Source organism: Cydia pomonella, chromosome 1 (genome assembly GCF_033807575.1).
Source record: "Cydia pomonella isolate Wapato2018A chromosome 1, ilCydPomo1, whole genome shotgun sequence".
Lineage (NCBI taxonomy): Eukaryota > Metazoa > Arthropoda > Insecta > Lepidoptera > Tortricidae > Cydia > Cydia pomonella.
Genome location: NC_084703.1, coordinates 42,275,824 through 42,298,245, shown reverse-complemented (window position 1 = coordinate 42,298,245; position 22,422 = coordinate 42,275,824). Strand labels below are relative to the sequence as shown.

The 22,422-nt window shown below is 37.8% G+C and overlaps 1 protein-coding gene across 1 annotated transcript in view; it reads left to right on the top strand.

The window, feature by feature from the left end:
• The first annotated feature begins 1,401 nt into the window (after window positions 1–1,401).
• LOC133524232 (probable E3 ubiquitin-protein ligase HERC2) overlaps window positions 1,402–22,422 on the top strand; it is a 115,857-nt gene continuing 94,836 nt past the window's right edge. The window contains exons 1-8 of the mRNA XM_061860135.1: window positions 1,402–2,082; window positions 3,532–3,706; window positions 5,088–5,232; window positions 16,559–16,705; window positions 18,973–19,236; window positions 19,751–19,906; window positions 20,579–20,707; window positions 20,908–21,028. Coding sequence (XP_061716119.1) covers window positions 1,846–2,082; window positions 3,532–3,706; window positions 5,088–5,232; window positions 16,559–16,705; window positions 18,973–19,236; window positions 19,751–19,906; window positions 20,579–20,707; window positions 20,908–21,028 — 1,374 coding nt within the window. The 5' untranslated portion in view covers window positions 1,402–1,845. The remainder of the gene's footprint in view (window positions 2,083–3,531; window positions 3,707–5,087; window positions 5,233–16,558; window positions 16,706–18,972; window positions 19,237–19,750; window positions 19,907–20,578; window positions 20,708–20,907; window positions 21,029–22,422) is intronic.

Sequence of the window (22,422 nt, the reverse complement as noted above, 5' to 3'; positions counted from 1 at the left end):
ATCTGACAACATACAGCCTTGGACAAACATGACTTTATCTACAGTTTATATACCAAGTATTTGCTAATGAGATGATCAACTGATTATTTAGCGCTAATATGCATCTATAAATCATGTTTTTCGGCATCCAGTTACTAACAACCCTCTAACTTTTTATGTATTTATATGTCTGTTAATCATGAGAACCGGTCTGGCCTAGTTGGCAGTGACCCTGAACGAAAAGGAATATAAAATATCTAATCTTCGATGTGTTTATAGCCTGCTGACCCAAAGTAAGTTCAAAAGTATCTAAAGCAACACTTACCGGTCTTCATCCAAGGGAAATTTCGCCATAAAATCCCTTTTTTCGTGATTTTCTCGAGTGGCTCGCTTGCTACATATTACACACTTAGTAAACCGTTTTCTCACTGGCATTGTAACAAACTCGCTCTTTACTCTGATCACGGTTGACTATTATCAATTTATTCACTATGAATAATAAATAATAAAGAAATTACACGAAATAACCGAACAAAACATTGCAGCCTTCATAACAAACAAAACAATTAGGCTGATAGTTGACTTGATGTAAACTTGAGAGAATAAATAGCACTGACGTTTTCTTTTTCTTCGTTGGCAATGATTTGCGAAACAAACTCCATACAAAACTTTTTTGTTCCTAGTTGCGTCAGCCTGACAGAAGACAAAGACAGAATCCACAGAGCATAGAAGAAATGTGACATTGGTAATTTTGACAATACAAATTGACAACCATAATTTTATCCGCGTATTTACATTCGCGGCTCGTCTCGTGTCTCATGGCCAAGTCCAGTGGCGCCTTTTGCAATTTGCGAACTACGTTTAGTTATTAAGTTTAGTTGTTAATTAGTTTTATATTTAGACATATTTTAGTATGTATATCCATGAAATAAATAATTGCCAACGCTCTTTACTCTCAAGGCGTTAGATTGCATGTTATGTGCGCATTATATAGATTAGGTAACATTATATTAATAACTATAGTTGGTCAAACCAATTTGTCAGTAAATAAGAACAATAAAAACTATACTCATCCTTTTCTTTTGGATGCTAGTACTAGTGTAAGACAAAGATAGTATGACTCCCTCTGTCTATGTTTGAAATGAGATAGCCCTTTGACAAACTATATTGTTGTCCTACTAAATACTTCTACTTATTTCCCCAATTTTCGACCTATGTGAATGTATATTACTTACTTTTCACTTTCACCTAAACGGAAAATGTGGCCACCATACTGATTCATATAAAAAATAATTGGTTTATTAGAAAACACAATTCTTTCAATGTAGGCGCCACTGGACTGTTGACTCAGTCTTAATATCATGGCGTTAAATTGTATAAACCAAATGTTTACCTACAGCGTCGTAACCAAGTCGTAACCACGTCATCGATTAGAAAATGAGCTTAAATAAAGTTTAAATATGATTTTTAAATGCCCGCAGAAGTGTAGACCTGTATTTTAATGAAACTTTGAACAAATGGTGTACTTTTTTGGTTGCTATTACAGTGCGTTTTTTCTTGAAACGTATGAACATTTCGTAACATGTGTGACAACCCTACAAAGTATGACAGCCATTTAGGTTTTATCGATTACCTAGGTACTATACTTACTACTGTACTTAGAATTTCACAAGAGTAGCTAAGTACATACCTACATCTCATATCTACTGAAAATTAACAATCTAGTTCGAGTAATGTGAGCAAAAGAGCAAGTTTTGCGAAGAGTGGGATTGATTAGTGTACATTGTGGGTAGCACATTCTCGACCCGGTTGCAATGCAAAAATAATAATGTGATGTGTTTCTGGTAGTAAGTACCGGTTGCGGAAATGGCTGGCGAAGAGGACACGGACGAGTTCATCTTTCGTCCGCAGCAGCATTTCGACGCCAAATGGCTGAATCCGGACCTGCAAGGAGCGATACAATGCCCGCAAATACTGGCCAACCATTACAACACCATTATTCAGGATAGTGAAGTGATCCTAGATGCCAGTGCAGGGTTGCTTAACAAAGCGGGTATCACTGCCAAGCTCGGAGACAATGGCAAATACTATTGTGGATTGAGGGTGAGTGCAAAGTAGAAAATCAATCCAATTATTTTTTTTCTGACCTACTTCATCTTTGGAGTGTACCAAGGTCGTTTTTTAGAAACTGTTTTGTTAATAGATAGAGTAAATGTTAATATGTGTAATGTGTAATAGAATGAGTGAAGTTAGGATATCAATATTATATATAAGGTCACAGACATGCAACAGTTGGTATTGGGATCATAGCATAATAATATGCTTGTAATCTATTAAACACATTAAATTATTGATGACCTCATTGCATAAATTATGGTTTTGATTGCATCAAAACAGAGAGCCTACCGCAAACCACGAACCACCCTGTCACACTTATATATGAATTTACAAGTGTAACAGAGAAGTAAGATGTCAAATGTGGTTTGCAAAAGATGCATCCGGGTGAATATCTTGAATACATTTTTTAAAGATTGGAATGTTGCTATAAAAGGATTGATGTTTCTAATTCGGTAACACAATTGCTGCCTGGATCTTACAAGGTGTAGTGCAATATTCCACAAGTTGTAGCAAATTCTAAGTTACATTTGTAATTGACATTAAAACTGTATAATGTTATTCTTAATTAATCTGATTATGTCTTGTTTCCAATATGGTCACCCATTTTGAGAACAGGTGAATGAAACAAGTGATGAAATGCTGTTATATATAGGTACAGTCAAAAGATTTAATTTGTTATTTCCAACCAATTTCATACTCCCATCCAGCATCCGCATCCAGCTTTATCATGCGTACGGCTAAGGAGTGGAATTCACTTCCTGCAAATCTATTCCCAGTCCACTATAACTTGGACCTTTTTAAATCGAGAGTGAATAGACATCTTTTAGGTAAGCATGTTCCATCCTAGACTACATCGGCACTTTCCATCAGGTGAGATTAGGGTCAAATGCTTACCTTTTCGGAAAAAAAAAAAAAAACTTCACAGTGACAAACTACATGAAAGTCTCTAGAGATGTCATACTATTGTCACTGGGACAAGGTACAAAATGGGTCACAAATTAAATCTTTTGACTGTACATATTGTATCAAGAGTAAAAAATTCAGTCAAAATCGTTTATAACAACATCGCTTATAACAACTTGGTACAATATGCCTACTTGAATAATAAACTATCTTTATGTTATCTTTTTTTTTTTTGTTTAATTGTTGTTGTTGTACTTGTGTTATTTGTTTTTGTTTTTATTATCTTTGTGAGGAGGCTTTCACCCAGCAGATGGGATCTGCAGTCAGCCCCAAAACAAATTTAAAGAATTAAAAAAATAAAAATAATAATCTGACTGTAGAACAAATAAAGCTTTAATAATAATAATAATAATAATGTTATCTTTAACAACAAAATTTTGAGGTCCCATTATAACAACCTTAATTCATTATTAGTTCCTTCAATAGTGTTATAAACTTTTGAAGTGGCTTTATAATCATGTATGCTTGCAGATATTAACATGCACCTGTTGCGATGGACTCTGTGGGCCTCACTCAGGCTGTGCTTGCGGCCCCTGTTCAACACTCTCCGCAGAAGAAGAACTCCGCATTGCCATGCTCACAAAGTTACCCATCCCGCAGCCCTCTGTCCAGATCATGGATGAGCTCAAGTGGAAATTAGATCCAGGTACTTATAGTTTTATATTCTACATAGGTATAACCCTGTAAGGCACATGGTCGTACCTATAGTACTTATTAAGTTTGGAATAGAGTTGCAATAGTTTTGTGTTGTTCAATTTTTAAACACCGCAAAATGAACTCTATTTTCGACGCTTTATTCTTGTAGTAATGAACATTTATTGTATTGAACTGCCGCCTTATATCGTATTTTCGATATTGCTAAAAACAGAAAGATAGGTATCCTAGAATATTAATATCTGTTCTACCCTTCGACTAAGATCGCGTTTGTAGCGATTGCAATAGCATGTCATCTGCCTAATTTTCTAACACGTAAGACGGGTAGATCAAAATGCAGCAATTTAGGATTACCCTGCCGCGGAGACTCTCACAATTACGAGTGTGATTTTTATTCACCTGATCACCTGGTCTAAGTTTTTCAATGCTGTACTGGAGCATTTCTTCAGACAACTGGACTGACCGCCGACCTGAAACCACCTAAAATTCGCAGACTACTTAATCCTATTAGATAGAGACGCGCTTGAAATGAATGCGAGCAAAACAATGCTGATGACAATTAACAAAGAGATAAACATTGAAGCAAATGGAAACACCTATGAGTATGTGAGTGAATGTGTCTACTTGGGACAAATTATCTCCCCTGAAGACTCAATGGCCAAGGAAGTCAACAAAAGAATAGCCTGTGGATGGAAAAAGTATTTGTCTAAAAGAAGTAATGAAAAACACAGATATCAGTATGCATATTAAGATTTAAGAGTAAGACTTTCAACTCTTGTATTCTACCATGCATAACATATGGTTGCGAGACCTGGTAACTAACAGTCAATGATAGAGAGCAATTGGCAAAATGTCAAAGGGCAATGTAGATATATATCCTAGGAATCAAGCTAAGGGACCAAGGGCGAGAAACCAAGTTACCCTATTGTACCCAACAGACGGAACTAGGAAAGAAAGACGCCCAAAAACAAGATGGGTAGATGATATCTCAGGATATAGCTATTGCCAAAGATGTGATAATTATGGAAAATATTGGTGAAAAGGATAAGAGTACTATTACGGGGTGGATCAGGAATTAAATAAAAAAAAAAAAAATTGAACACACGACTTTAATAAAGAATTAAATAAAAATTACAAAGAGGTATAAACCACGCGCGAGTCCAATCCGATCTGATTAATGTTCATTATTTACTTAAAACGAAAGCTATGTTGCCCTACGGTAATGAGTCAATGCCAGTCAGCGTTTACGCTGTTATGGCCAACCCTGTAATTTACGTCCTACTGTCGTGCACACAGTAAATAATTACTATTTTGGTTAAAAATCTAGAGGCAAATATAGGCACCTCACTCAATTCTAATCATTTAAATTTCAGGTCCAGAATGCCTCAAAAGTCTATTAGAGGCTTTAATATGGGAGCAGCGGCAGCGGGCCTTGAACACAGCAGTGACTGTCCCCTACGTCTCGCAAATACGACGGCTGATAGTGCTCTGCCAGAGACACCTGGTGGCTGTAATAAGGTAACATTTAGGGTATGCTGGTTGACGTAGTTAGCTTGCCCAAAGCTATATAGAATTACAACCTTATAAAAAATTAGAGCCTTGATGAAGGGTTGTAGAAGACCATATGCCAAAAAACATGACTCATAAACGCCAGTCAATCAAGTCTACAGCAAACGCTGGAAAAGTTAGGGAACTTAGAGTTTGCCAAGTCAGAGATGCTGTACTGAAATAGAAATCAGTTCACTAGGATAATCAGTTTAAATTAGTGATGTCAGAGATTGGTTGGTCTGCAGCTTAGTTTGATACTCTGCCGTAAGCGGTGAGGGGAAACAGCAGCGTTCGGGCTTTCTCGGTTCCGTTCGGTTCAGCATTGCTACGAGCAATTATTAGGGTTGTCAAAATTTGATGTTACTTTCCATGTAGAACCACAGATAAGATAATGACTTGAACGTTGATAACCCTAAATAGTCGAAGGGGATAGTGCCATGCATTAGAAAGGGACAACATGATTCGTCCCTGAATCACTGTCAGACTTCTGTTTTGTAGGAAGTTTTCTTTCTGTACGGTAGTACTATTTCTGTGCCGTAAGTATCAAACCGAACATAGGATATAACACAACTGAAATTAGATTACTGTTAATAAGGAAACAAAAATTTCATTGAAAGTGTTTGACTAGATTAAAACAAACTTTCAAATATAGGAATCATCAGAGTATCATGAGTAGTTTTTTGTTAGTTTTTATTTAATTGTAATTTATTATATAAGTCAAACTTTAGATATAAAGACATTATTATAGGTATTCTTTTTATTTTGCTTATATTGTGTTTCTTGATATTAAAAAAAAATCAAGAGTGTTAGAGAATCAGTCAGTAGTAATTATTATTTTTTTACTTAACATAGAAGGCATGTATGTAGATTTTATGAACCCAGGAGCTACGTTCGTATGATTTTAAAATGCTCAATTATTGTTTGTTGTATGCATATAAAAATCAAATCTGAAAGTGTTAGACACTTGTAATCGATGAGTAATGAGGTTAAACCAAAGTAAGCTGAAGTGCAAAATGGTAGGCTGTAGGTGTGTCAGATCATGAGGTAAAAATCAAAGCATTAATTATACTTTTGTTTCTTTTATCTTCTGAGTAGTATGTATATCTGTTCTCTGAACTAGTTTTTTCCGCCAGCAAATTTCCAGTTGCATCTTTCCTTTTTTTGTAATAACCTGAAACCCTTTTAATTTGAATAAATCAATCAGTTATATTATTAAAGAAATCTCCGTAGAAGGAACGCTAATTAAATACTTAGTTAAGCTTTTCTTCAGCTCTAGGGTTACCTCACTGAAATAATATTTGAATTTTGTACCTAATGTAGGTCACGAACAACATCGGTACCCTTAGATCTCTTCTCGGTTTTTTTTATCCAATCAGAATCATTACTGAACCTACTACCTTGGCTATTATGTGCAAGATAAAGGGTTAAGTTCATTTGTATATTAATTTTACGTAGCTTGCACAGTTTGCGACGCGACGTGCGCATTCTGCTATGGATCCATTTGTATGTATGTAGATACCAGCCATGGTTGGAATACCAATTCCAACTTCTAAATAGTAGCAGTGGGGAGACACTAGAGCGTTCGGGCATTCTCGGCTTCATTCGGCTCAGCATTGCTCCGAACAAGTAGGGTTGGCATAACTTGACATCCCTTTGCCTGCACAACCACAGATAACTTGTATTTTGACAACCCTAAATAGCCGAAAGGGATAGTGCCATACATTAGAAAGAGGCAGCACGAGTTGTCCCTGAATCGCTGTCAAAGTTCGGTTTTGTAGGAAGTGCCATTTCTGTACGCTAGTACTATTATTTATTCTGTTTTAGTAGTTAAGTGCTGATGGTGGTGGTGAATGAGCGGATTTTTATGAGTATCACTGAGCAGTGAATAGTTAATACATAAATTTAATACTTTTTCTAGTGACTTATAACCATAAGCAATAGGTTTTATTGACTGAGCTTTATTATGGTAGTTCTTAATTAAATTTTAGAGTCCTAAACTTACCTATGTCTCTAGGAAAGGATATATGCCACTATATTGTTTTTAAAGCACCATAGGAAGCCTTGTGATTTCACCATATCTGTCTGTCTGACCGTCTGCAGCTTGGCTGAGTAATTTGACGACCGGTCTGGCCTAGTGGGTAGTGACTCTGCCTATGAAGCCAATGGTCCTGGGTTCGAATCCCGGTAAGGGCATTTATTTGTATGATGAGCATAGATGTTTGTTCCTGAGTCATGGATATTGATTTGTATATTATATATATCGTCTAAGTACCCACAACACAAGCTTTGTCAATTTGTGTAAGAATATCCCTATAAATAAATAAATTAATAATCTTTTTAATCTAAAAATATTTGATGCCACAGATGTAAAATAATTTTGTTCAGGAGGTATCCTAGAGTTACGAACTATAAGTATGCCTACTTTAAAATAGGGATGTTATTTTTTTTTCAAACCAATCCCGCTGCGTTGGAGTAAGGGATATGGGATGGGGTACTAGATTAGTGTTTGGGAAATGGTTCATAACAATATGGGTCTTCTATTTTTCTTTTACCACTCGCTTGATATTTTTCAAGGAACTTTATTGCCTAGGAAATAAAGGTGACGGCTAGTAACTACATTTTTTTTAATCGCAATTTATGGTTAGAGTCTAGAGTGTTCTCCCTTTCCAATACCAACTTGATTGTAGTTACTGGATACGTAATACCGTAGTTTTAGTACATATAAGCCATATAACTAAATTATAAGAGAAATAGATCTTGAGTATGTCATGTATGTATACTGCATTTGATCTCAAGTTAAACAGATTTTAACGTATGTATTAGATGTTGTTAAAATCGTTCTCATCGTAAATTAAGATGTTTGGGATAACTTGCATATTCCCCAACCTTTGAAGCAAAGATATTTCTAACTAGTATAAGATTAATAAATGAAGTCTAAGGAAAAAATGCCTCGAAAAATGTATGCTCGAATTTATGGCGATGTACCTTTGACCTAAACTCGAGTAGATGGCGATACCGTTTGATATGTCACACATATCAGTGAAAGAACACATACCAATGAAATAGCCATAAGTCATTCTAAGAGTTTTAGTCCTGTGTCGAAATATGGCAGTAAATTTAGTTGACTACAAAATTTACTTTGACAATGCGCCTCTATACTAAATTCTCTTTGCTTGTAGTTTTAGCCGTCTATGTAAGTAAATATGTGGGTATGTTTATGTCATGTTTTTCACCGTTACGTCGTATGACTATATGTCGTTGTGGCTCGGAAAACACAACATAGGTAAATTATTTTCAGGAAGAGGTGAGGTCCTACAAAAATCTGTAGTCTGTTTATAGTTTTGTAAGCGGCTACCTGTGACATATGTATAAGATAATATAGTTGTGAATATAATCGTCTGTGGAATTCGGCGTAGGTGATAAAAAGTATAAACCATGTCATGTATACGAAAAGTTATAACTTGATTCTGAACCATGCCTAGAATGGGGTATACAAATTGATTGGACATAATTCTATATTTGATTGTTGTATACGTGTCTTTATACTCAGTTATACGTTTTGGTAAATTGACTCGGTGATATATTCATTTAAAAAAATAAAATATATGAGTAAGTATACTTAAAGTAAGATAAAGTAGTATAAAAATAAAACACGATCGATCTTAGGTAATAAAGATCGACTGAAATTATTAAACACACACACACACACACACACACACACACACACAGTGCAAGTAAATGCTAACAATTACACGAAGTAAAATATAGGTTACCTAATTTCATAGATATGTGACACTAAACATTTACCCCCTTATTCATAAACATCTACTAAAGTTACGATGCCGCTAATAATCGTTTGTCCCTTTCCGACGTATCGGTATGATGGAAAGGGACAAACGATTATTAGCGGCATCGTAACTTTAGTAGACGTTTATGAATAAGGGGGTTAGTAAATACTTAATTAAGACACTGAGAAAATATAAAACAACACATACCTACTATAATCGTCAACAAAACTATATTGCTGTGCGAAATATTTCACGCAGTGCTTAATGCGCTTTGGGAGCTAACCTAACGGTGCCAACAACCCAGGGCGGATTGCTATTGCCATGCGAAGTTATAATGAAGAGATCTAGTTTTAAGAAGTGCAGTGCTATGGACTCAAAGATTACGCGCTGTGCTGTGGGGGTAATCTAGTGTTGTGATATTCTTAAGAATAGCACAACACTACGGTGTCCTAACGGTGTCAACAACTCACAGTACAGGTGGCGCCCATTGTGCTAGTTTTAAGAAGTGCAGTGCTAGAGACTCTAAGATCACGCACTGGACTGTGGGAGTAACTTAATGTTGTGTTATTCTTCATAATGGCATAACATTACAGTATCCTAACGGTGTCAACAACCCACAGTGTAGTTGCGTTAAGTGTTGTGCAGTGCGAAGGACTATAACGCATCCAGTGCTTTGGTTGGTGTCTGCCAATCAAAGTACTGGGTTTTGCGAAGTGCTAGTGCCGCGTGTGACTACGCACCGCGCTGTAGGAGTAACCTAGCGTTGTATTTTTCCCGTGATCAATGCGACACTATGTATCCTCACGGTGCCAACAACTTACAGCTGCGGGTTGCGTATAGTGCAGTGCTATTGACTCTAAGCTGCATACTGCGCTGTGGGGGTAACCTAATGTTGTGTTATTCGCAAGAGTAGCGCAACACTACGGTGTCCTAACGGTGTCAACAACTCACAGTGCAGGTTGCGCCAGTGTTCGTACAGTGTTAGTGACTCTAAGACCGCAGAACCTTTGCTTTGTTTGGTGGCTGCCAAACAAAGTAATGAGTTTTGCGTAGTGCCAGGCGATACGATCGGCTATGCGAATTTTTACCAAAATATAAAATAAAAGCCTTTTAGTGGCTGCTTATGAACACGAAACACTCATAATGAACACGAATTATACAATATTATTTTTAAAGTAATCAGTGTACATTTTACATATAAACAGAAACACATACACGGAGTGAGGTACAAACTTGCGTTAAAATAGGTGTACATATTTAACTACTAATACTCAAAAAAATCATATAAGTACATGTCATATGCAAAGTACTGTAAGTACCGAAAAGTTTGACAAGTACCTAAACATACAAGTCACGTTATACAGATGTTAATTTCTTAAGAACCAAGATGAAGTTAAATTTCAGTTGAAGTACTCGAAGGCCTTCCTTCATTTCTTATACATGATAAATATAATAATCACGTAGATTATGAATACAAATAAATTACATAAAATAGAAGAAAGTAGTATTTTAGTTGGGTGCAATTATTAAACATATATTATTCCTAAACGTTTTTCAAATGTAATAGACAGTTGAAAATCGTTTGTCCCTATCCGTCATTTTGACATTTCTGATTGTTAGACATAACATTTAACAGAGGTATCTAAGAGGTCACTAGGTTTTATGACTAAGGGAGATAGTTTTTACATTATTTGGCATGGTTTACAATCAAGTATGATTAGCTAATTATAGGATTTTACGACTTTATGTGGGTTTCTCATTGTGTTTCTCAATTCTGTCCGTCTGTCTGTTACATTTTGAAGTTTAAACCGCTGAACTGATTTACATAGATTACATTTGTTACTGAGATAGTTGGAGAACAGCTAGTTTATTATACATTTTTTTTTGTTACAGACTATGGAAAAGTTATAATAATATTAGATATAATGGTGGACTTAAAAATAATGTATAAAACAAATTTAGATAATAACATTATATAGGCTGTAACAAAAATAGTGGGGATCCGTTAAAGGCATATTCGGTATCGTGTTTTGACAAGGAAAAAGTAGATTTTTTTAGGGTTCCGTACCCAAAGGGTCAAACGGGACCCTATTACTGAGGCTTCGCTGTCCGTCTGTCCGTCCGTCTGTCACCAGGCTGTATCTCATGAACCGTGATAGCTAGACAGTTGAAATTTTCACAGATGATGTATTTCTGTTGCCGCTATAACAATTTTTTTTGCCGTTTTTATAAATAATGGTACAGAACCCTTCGTGCGCGAGTCCGACTCGCACTTGCCCAGTTTTTTAACGTGAAACCTTTTTTGGAATTCGTATGGACTTTGAGGATTGGCCGACTTGGACGAACTGCCCCTTGGTTTTTTTTTGTGTCATAAAAGTAATTCAGATTTTAACGACTTCACAACACACATTTTAAAATCTGTCAAGGCTTTTTTGTATGCAAACCTTTTTTGGTCTTCGTATGGACTTGGAGGATTGGCCGAATTGGACGACCTGCTCCATAGAATTTTTTTTTTACCAGTTCTGTACTAGCGCTACGTATACTAGTTTGTTCTTTGATTGATACTGGTAAGGCCCCACAGGCTTTGTATGTTTAGTTGTTTTGTTAACCGTCAGCCTTTCAAGTGAGGTTCATATTTGTTAGCTTTTGCTAATAATTTAGGCTTGTGCGTGATGTATTTTGTTAATGTAGCAAATTACGGTCAAATGGTTTAGGATAGTAGTATAACATTAGCATGAAAATATTATACCGGTACGTTCATGGAAAGTTTGTTCACTAAGGAATAAATGGACTACATTTTCCATTTTTAGTGTTCCGTTACCAAAATAACGGGTTCCAACCCTTAGAATTTTTTAAAGTCCGTCTGTCCATCTATCGAATAACAGTCATTCTAATTAGAAACTATGTACAAATATGAATTATATGATGTAGCTATATAAATGAAATTTATATCACAGATGTAGTTTGTAAGTCATTACATAGTTTTGTAGTTAAAAACATGAAACATATAAAGTTTAGGTTTTTCGATTGTCGGCACTTCAAAAATATCATTAGTATTTTTAAAAAGTATCTTCGCAACTTTCTAGAAATGTACTGTACTGACATAAAAATGTATTAGCACGTTGTCACATTTTGTGATTGTATCAGTGTATATTGTGGCACTTTTGTGTCTACTTCTTTGTTCCCCTTGCGTTCGAGACGATTGGGTGCTGGGGGTCGGAGCCTTCGTTAGGGAAGTGGGACGTCGAATGAGGGAAAGGGAGTCTGACGCCCGGGCGGGTTCGTACCTGGTGCAAAGGTTATCCATCGCCATTCAACGTGGCAACGCGGCTAGCGCTAGCTAACGCGGTAGCTAGGGTGTCTTTTTGACTAGACTTAAGTTAGTCTTAAGTTTTGATTTTTTTAAGTATACTCTTGTTTATTCGTACAATATGTTTTGTATAATTTTGGCGTTCCTTCTACTTAAGTGTTTTGCTCAGTTTTTGGTGACAACTGGTAAAATTTTCTGGTCTTCATATTTAGTTTTTCAAGCATCAACTGAACTAGGCCTCTATTTATATGGCTCTTGCGTTTTAGGTGAATCACTAAGAACTCACCAGGGTCACCTTTCTGTCAGTTAAAAGTCCCTATGTTTCGTAGTGATCGAAGCTATAAGGCTGAAAAACCCAATAAGTAAGTTAGTTATAAAAAGTCCTACTGTCCATCCGTTAGTCCGCCCATCTGTCCATCCGTCCATCTGTCAAATATATGTCACAGTCATTCTTCTGAGAAACTATATACATATTATGATGTAGGTATTTATGTTACTAAATGAAATAACATAATTACATTGACATTTCAGCTTGAATCTGCCAATTTTGGGTTTGAATACCAGCTAACTTGGCAATTGGCATTTGTTTAATAACTTTATTAAGTGACTTTAGGCTGGGTTCTTGGGTTTGTTAACAAGTAAAAACGAATCCGATATTAGGCTTCGATATGGAGTTTGATAGCCGGCATGTTTAGAAAAGTTCTATAAATTGGTTCGGTTCAAAACCCAGCTAACTTTCCATATTATATCGTTGTCGATTCTCGGCTTATTTGGCAAGATGCGGCATGTTTGGCAAGTACTATACATTTGACGGAATTTGATAGCCGGCAGGTTTGGTTAGTGGCATCAGTTGGTTAGGTTCAAATCCTAGCTAACTTTCTACGATATACCGTTGTCGATAGTCGGCATATATGGCAAGCTAGATTGCGGCATGTTTGGCAAGTACTATACATTTTACGGAGTTTGTTGCGGCATATTTTGAATGTACCATCAATTGGTTGGGTTCGAATCCCAGCTAACTTTATATGTTACATCGTTGTCGATTCTCGGCTTATTTGGCAAGCTAGATTATTAAGTATTGTAGGTTCGATTTCTGACTATTGAGTTTTATTTTTAAGTACCTATAGTGCTCGATTCCGGGCTAACTTGGCTAGCTAACTCGATTGGTATTAATTTCTAGAATGCTATCGATTTTTCGGGTTCGATTCCTGGTAAATTTTCCAGGTTATATATTGTTTTCGAATTCTGGTTTACTTGTTTACCAAGATTGGTTTACAAGGACTATTGATTTGTCGGGTTCGAATCCCGACTAATTTAAAAAAAATTTATATCATCGTTTATTCTCAGCTTATTTTGAAATCTAGATTGGTTGATGATTGATTGAGTTTTAGTTTATTGGCAAATACTATCGATTTGTCGGGTTTGAATCCTGACTAGTTTTACAAATTACATCGTGTTTGATTCCTAACTTATTTGGCAAGCTAGATTTGTAGCGAATCCTAGCTTATTTGGCACATACTATCGATTTATCGGGTTCAAATCTTGCCTAGTTTTACAAGTTATACCGTGTTCAATTACTAACTTAGGTGGTAAGCTAGATTTGTAGCGAATCTTAGTATGTTTGGTAAGTACTATCGCTTTGTCGGGTTCGAATCCTGACTAGTTTTACAAGTTATACCGTGTTCAATTACTAACTTAGGTGGCAAGCTAGATTTGTAGCAATTCTTATTATGTTTGGCAAGCACTATCGCTTTGTCGGGTTCGAATCCTGACTAGTTTTACGAGGTATATTGTATTTGCTTCCTAGCTAACTTGGCAAGCTAAATTGGTATGGATTCCTAGTTTATTTGGCAGGTACTATCGATTTGTCGGGTTCGAATCCCGGCTAGTAATCTCCATAAATTATATCGTGTTTGGTTCGCGGGCAAACTACATTGGTATTAAAGACCAGCTTGTGTGGCAAGTACTATCGATTTGTCGGGTTCGAATCCTGACTAGTTTTACAAGTTATATCGAGTTTGCTTCCTAGCTAACTTGAGAAGCTAAATTGGTATCGATTCCTAGTTTATTTGGCAGGTACTATCAATTTGTCGGGTTCAAATCCCGGCTAGTAATCTCCATAAATTATATCGGGCAAACTACATTGGTATTAAAGACCAGCTTGTGTGGCAAGTACTATGGATTTGTCGGGTTCGAATTCTGACTAGTTTTACAAGTTATATCGTGTTGCTTCTTAGCTAACTTGGCAAGCTAAATTGGTATGGATTCCTAGTTTATTTGGCAGGTACTATCGATTTGTCGGGTTTGAATCCCGGCTAGTAATCTCCATAAATTATATCGTGTTTGGTTCGCGGGCAAACTACATTGGTATTAAAGACCAGCTTGTGTGGCAACTACTATCGGTTTGTCGGGTTCGAATCCTGGCTAGTTTTACTACGTATATTGTGTTTACTTCCTAGGTAACTTTGCAAGCTAAATTGGTATGGATTCCTAGTTTATTTGGCAGTCACTATCGATTTGTCGGGTTCAAATCCCGGCAAGTAATCTCCATAAATTATATCGTGTTTGGTTCCCGGGCAAACTATATTGGTATGAAAGACCAGCTTGTGTGGCAAGTACTATCGATCCGTCGGGTTCGAATCCTGACTAGTTTTATAAGTTGTATCGTGTTTGCTTCCTAGCTAACTTGGCAAGCTAAATTGGTAAACATTCCTAGTTCATTTGGCAGGTACTATCGATTTGTCGGGTTCGAATCCCGGCTAGTAATCTCCATAAATTATATCGTGTTTGGTTCGCAGGCAAACTACATTGGTATTAAAGACCAGCTTGTGTGGCAAGCACTATCGATTTGTTGGGTTCGAATCCCGACTAGCTAACTTGAGAAGCTAAATTGGTATCGATTCCTAGTTATTAGATAAATAAGTATGATTTCAATCCCTCGTTTGCCTAGTACGATTTATCACGTTCGAATCCTGGCATTTGGGTTCGATTCCCAGCTTATTTAGAGAGTTAATATCGAGTTTTGATTTCCGAATTCCCTTGTAAGATTAAGTTTAACTGCCACCTTGTACGGTAAGTAACAACGGTTTCCTCAATTTATTTCGCAAGTATAATTGGGTCTGTCCCTGGTTGCTTTAGCAGGCGATATCAGGTTCGATTCCTGATTTATTCGGCATCATTACTCTGGCATAATATGACAGGTGGGGGCAAGGAAAATAAGTAAGAATTATGTGTAAATCGAAATTAACTGCAATGATTTAATATTTTGATGTGCTAACCTAACTTATTATCCTTTTCATTCATTTCATTCATTAATAAAACATACAGTGACATATACAGCAATTAGTTATCGGTTTTCGTTCAAATATCATTTCCAAGAAATACACGATACGTCTGCAAAAGGAACAATAATGCCATCACGTCAATCACGTCAGACATATCACATATTATGAGACTGCTGTATAAAGTTATGTGTGTGTCTGTTTTCACTGTGGTTGACGGATTATTAACAAGAATTGGCTTTTTTTTGTGTATTGTCAAGACCAGTACGAACATGTAAGCAGCACGGTGCCGGCTCCCTGCGTAGATACGCGCGTGCACTCGCCAGTAGTAACGTATGTAATTATATGCCAGCTTTCAAATATGTTCAAGGCACACAACGATATATATGATATCTGTCACAAAATCCTATACATTAAAACAGTTTAACGCGCGTGTTTACCAGAGAAAGTTGGAGCCGTTTCTAAGGTGTTTTGGCTTTTAAGTGTGCAAATTGAGTGGATGCTCGAGCGGGGCGATCAGAGAGGCGTGCGGCGCGGCGTCAATGTTATGGCTTCTCTATACGATGGGCCATCATGCTGGCCTACTAAGATGGGCCAGCGTGTGGAGAGTGCAGTGGTGTCGGATGGCTTATGGCGCGGCGGAATGGCGATGGGATAGCCAGTGTCGGTTTATCATCAAAGGTAGTATGCATCTACACGTGACCCATTTCAGAATTATATCGTGTAGTTACGTTTCAACCATCGCATGGCCATCTCGCTGGTTCAGCGCTAGGCCACCGTATAGAGGAGCTATTAACCGGGCTCAGCACAAGCTGCACAGATCTTTAAGAAACTTGACGCTACGCTGCACGCCCCGCCGAACGCGCCGCTCGACGAGGCAACCAACACTGTATCCATTAATAGTTCCATGTTTTCAGAGAGTACTATTTTAGTGGAAGAACAAACGGTATCAAGTTAGACAAAAAGACTTCCGCTGCCGACGACAGGACAGTCGGCCTGGTGAATCAAACGTATGACATTAATACCAGTGACGATCACGAAGAGCAAGATGCCGATTCTGAGAGGTATTTCTCTTTGAAGTAGCTAGTTCAGCTGATATGCGAATTTCAATCTTAAATGGACGTGAGTAAGGTTGACTTTCCAATCGAAATGGGTCATCAGTGGTATTGTTAAAAATATGATTTATTTTTTTGCAAAATTCTTCTTCATCTTATTTGACATATTTGGGGAAAAATGATATAGGGTAGTGAATTGACAAAAACAACAATAAGGATAATAGCGAAGGGTTTGTTAGTGAATCAACCGAAATAACTTCGAAATAAACTGAATCTGCTCAGAATCATACAGGCCCTTTCTTGACTTTTCGGTGCGAAATAAATTTAGCGTACCCCCTCCATCTGCGCCAATTAGTAAAACTTAGTTAAAAGCTAGAGTTGATCAAGTTATGCATTTATTTGAACTAACTGTATGAAAAACAATCGCAAGATAATCTGTGTAAGTATTAAAGTATTTAATCAGTGTCTGCGTATCGTCTACGGAATCCTTCAGTAAGCTCAAGCCTCAAGTTTTAACCGACGAGGACGGTGTCAGCTGTTAAGTTTGTACTTAATTAGTGCTTAAGGTAAAATGGAACTGATTATGAAGTCCTAACTTATCAACGGAACTCCATAATGAAGGACGATTGAGAAACCGTAGATCATCATGGCATAAATAATATTCAGACGGTATCCTCCTAATGCCCACGATCCTACCTCACGGTAAGCTCCAGCTTATAAAACAAACGAAATAGAGCAAAAACAAGCTTTGCATGAAACACTTAAATTAGCTGAACTCTTTTTACTGTGGTATCCGAAGCTACACAAACTAATTATAGGCATAGATATAGCTTATACTATTGTAAGTACAAAGTTTCAGAGCAATCACGCGAGTGGTTTTAAAATGACAGCGTTACTACGTTTTTATGGAGAATCGAGCTTGCTACGGATAATTAAGTTCGATGTAATTTAAATCATTCTCAATAGGAACAGAGTTGCATTTGTTTTGTTCCGTTCAATTTTCAAACAAATCATAATGAACTCTGTTTCTTACACTGTAGATTCAAATATCACTGACAAATTTTGGATATTTTCCTTAAGAGGTATTGTGACGTCGGTATTTTGTATTTTTGTGTTAGCAATAATAAGATTTGTAATCCAAATCCGTCAGGTCGTATCCAGATTTTTAGATAGAAGTTGGATAACAACATTTCTGGAATAAATTACTATTGTGTAACTCATTTAGTAGATTATAAGTAAACATTTGGTTATCTCTTCTAAGAGTTCAAATGAGAGTACAATGGCGTTTAAGTGTCAGATTAAACTCCATTAAAATATCCCGAAAATTCCTGCTGGTCATCGAATATGAAAACACTGGCTGCATTTGGACCCATCATCATCAACTAATTCAATTCGACGGAAACTTAAAAACTTAGCATCCGCAAACGACGTGCGAGAGCCTATCAAAGTCGACCTGGGGCCTGTTGCATAACAATGGGGTGGGCATTATTATCAATGTGTTCTAAGTGCCTACAAAATATACTAGCGCCAAAAGCGCCATCTGCTATACCACGCCATAATTAGTTCGTCCCCTTATATTTAGCCACCACCGACTTATATCTAGCTTTTCATATTTATAGCTCATATTAGTAGAAGATACGTTACACTCATATGTTATTTATTTGTGATAAGAAATAAATGATAGGTAATATTCACATTGATATACATTGCAAGTATTACGCAGTTTTTTTAACTTCTTTTGTTTGTTATTTCATCGTATGACATTTCAAATGAAAGCTTATTTTACATATAATCTAACTGTAATGGGACGCCTTATTAAAAAGTTGGTCCAGTCCATGTTTGTGATGTGATTTTTATATAAAATCTACTCAACTGGACTACACCAACTTTTTAATAAGGCAACCTATTACAGTAAAATTTTATTATTTTAAGCTCTCATTTGATACATCATACGATTAAATAACAAACAAACAAAAAAATGTTTTTATCTGTCCGTACGCAATTTTATTAGGCAACCTATTTGCAATGTGTCAATGTGAATATTATCTATGATTTGTTTCTTATCACAATTAATAATTATGAGTGTAGATATTCCTTATAACGTATCTTAAACCATATTATGCGCGGTAGGTATCTCTTTCCATTCCTGTCATTAGAAAGCTAGTTTGTATTTGGTTGTGAATCGTTATGCAACTGGCCCCCTATCTTCGAGATGCAATGCGAATTGTACTTGACTACCAAGAAACTATTCATTTGACACTTTTATGAACTCACAGCGCGCTAGGTCTAGCCCGAGTCGGCGCGCGCGCCGCGCTCCGTCTCGCTCTCTCCCTAGTGCGGCGCGCGTGGCGTTGCGGCGAGGACGCCGATGTGTGTTCGGCGCTGTTGCGCGACGCGCTCGAAGCTGTTCGGGCGCTGCCCGACGCGGCGCTGTTCGCGGGCGCGGGCGCGGACTCCGCGCAGCAGGTGCCGCGCTCGCAGAAAATATGGGCCGAGGTGGTTGGCAGCGCCGCCGAGTTCCTACACCAGGTGGTTACCAAGTGAGTAGTGATTTATTATATGTTATACTATTCCAAGTATTAACAACCAGCAGTGTATTAGTTCAGTGCTGCAGAGAATCAATCGAGTTAACAGTGTTTAAAGTTGCCATTTCTATGAGTGAGCCACGGGCTCGTAAAATATTGTTGTTGTAGTCCATAAAACTAACAAGCCCCGGGATGAAGTACAACACAATGACATAGCCACAACCGAATACAAAACCTCCTTCTATGAAATTGAAGTCCGTTAAAAACACTATACTAAACCTCGTTCTATAAAATTGAAGTCGGTTAAAAACACTATACAAAACCTTCTATGCAATTGAAGTCGGTTAAAATACTAAATAATGAATAAGGTGCTACGGCGGCGATGCAGGTGCATGTTTCGAACAAACGTTTACGCCGTGTCGCCCCTAGGTGGCGCTCTTATACTCAGTTTTAATAGGCGGGTACCGTCAATACATAGTAATCATCGAAAACCCACCGTTAACAGCGGTTAATTTGTATATGTTTATAGCGAGGTGGGCTGCAACGCGCCGCTCGGTGACTGGCGTACGTCGCTCTGCGTGTGGGTGGAGCTGTGCGCGCGGCGCGCGGAGCTCCCGGCGCTGCTGAAGGCCGCCGACGTGTTGGTCACGCTGCCGCCGCAGCAGAAGCGACAGCCCGACAACAGGTACACCAGTGTAGCGAGGTGTGCGGCCGGCGCACGTCTCTGCGTGTGTGAAGCCGTGCCCGCGGTATATGTAGTTAGTTACTCGTACACATATATGTCGCCACCGCAACAGACTCTGTTTTTTTTCTACACCATAAGTTTTTTTAAAGTACTCGAGTTGAGAATTCGACTGCTTGCTTACATGGTCACATGCATATTATGTTTCCTGCAGATGGAAGTTAATGAGGGCTACCGTTTTTGTGCTCACCAGTTGCTGCCACTGTAGATGGTGGTCCAGAAAAAGAGCTCTATGTTTATTAAAAAAAAGTAATATACACAAAAGTATTTTAACCTCTGAATTTGCCGTTTTTCAAGCCTGTTTAATTTAGCGTATATTTTAGTCGGCTCTTTTTTAAAACCACTAACTTTTTAAAAACTATATCTAATGTTTACTATGAATAATCAAAAATAGGAGAAAGATTTACCACAATTATGAATAAGGATTGAATATTCGCGATAAAAAAAAGCGTGTAATCCCCAAAAATACAATGCATTTGAATACACTAGCGCCGAAATGAAACGCGAATCGTTAGCCCTCATTAATCTTAGTCTCATTTCTATTCACTTCAACTGTAACTTCAGTCTCACTTCACTCCATACTCCTAATTTTAACTAAAAAAAATATAATTTCAGCACCACCCCAGAAGAATGCACAGCTCCTCTCGGGCCCTTCCTGAGGCGCATGGCGAAGGTGGCTGCGTCGAACCCTATGGTTAGATCCGAACCGAACTCCGAAGCCAACCCTACCGTAACGTACCTCAGGTAAGTTTCCATCAACTTGTATCGGGTACGGCGATATCAACTTGCCCCTCCCCCCTCCCCCCTAGTTCACTGGCTGGCTACGCCCTTGGTACCCGTACAAGAGTTGTTCAAACAATCTGTGCAGTATTGTCGCCCGGCTGATGGGACAGAATAAAGACAAAAAGGCACCGTTTTTTATTAGACTTTTCCTTGTATTACAGGGACCTGAACATACCCAACGGAGATGGTCTGATGGGGGTGCGGCAGGCCGGCATAGCGCTCATGTGCCACCTGAACAGGCTCGGTGAACCGCTATTACCCCCAATCAAAGGATTCGTTACTGTAAGTTATTATTGATCAAATTATCAAAACCTTACTATTTTATTTTATTTGTTAGAAAAACTTACAGCTAGAGTAATAAAATAGGTTGCGAAATAGACGGTAAGCTAATTACAAGTTTCCATAGGTATACTTCGTTTTTTTTAGCATTAGAAAGAACTCCTCAGAAGTAAGCGTGTAGTTATTATTAGGGTCTTTAATTGTTAATAATAATGCATTATGTTAATGTAGCATGATTTTATTTTATTATTTATTTAAACTTTATTGCACAATATAACAAATAAAGTACAAATGGCGAACTTAATGCCTAAAGGCATTCTCTACCAGTGATCAATACTTTTTTTTAATACCACGTCGCAACACCAGAAATATTACATCCGCGTTGCCGACCCTTTAAAAACCTGTACACTCCTTTTTAGAAGAACCCCATACTGTATAGTTACTCTCGGGACAACCTCGGCAGGGAGCTGCCGGAGCACAGCCGGAGCGTCTGCTGGAGGTTATTCCTCTTACCGCACAGTGCGCGACCATTTAGACTCTAGGGGCCGACGGCGAGCGGTGCGGTGATAGAAAGCGGCCGATGGCATCATGTCAAACAATTCTTCAGAGCACAGCCCATTGTACAAGCAGTAGAACACGCACAAGGAGACAAAGTCTCTCCTTAGACTTAAAGGTTGAATACCGCTTGTGAGTTTGGGATCGTCGACGATTCGTACAGCGTGCCTTTTTACTGAGTCGAAAGATCCAAGCTGGCATGCAGGTGCTCCTGCCCAAAGGTGACAGCAATACTCCATATGGGGTCTGACTTGCGATTTATATAGCAGCAGCTTTTGCCCCGGAGTAAAGTATCGCCTCGCTTTATTGAGCACCGAGATTTTTGGAAGCCAGGGCAGCCTTATAATTTACATCTAAATTTTGCCGCAAAAAGTGACCGATTTGGAACCACAAGCTTACTTCTGCGAAGTTATTTCTAATGCTAAAAAAAGAAGCATAGTCAGTTCGTGTCATCCACGATGACGCGCAGATTTGTCAAATCTAACCTTTAATAACATGACATTACAAGTCCAGGCACGCGTCCTCGTGAATGATACGATCTATACCATAAGATAACTAAAATAAGAATTGAAGTGTCGTACACGAAAATGCACACCCGATAACACGCATGGATACATGCATCCAGCAGACTTTATGACGTTTAAATAAAGTTTAAGAACGATCGGTTAACGGTGTCGACGGTGGTATAGACTACACTATGCGGACAGTGGAGTTTTATAAATGTGTTCTTAATCTCACTCTGAAAGCAATGCAGATATTTGTAAAAAAAGTTTTATCAAGTTGTATTTATTTAGACATGACAGTGACTAATGAGATGACGGGCGAGAGAGAGGTATGGAAGA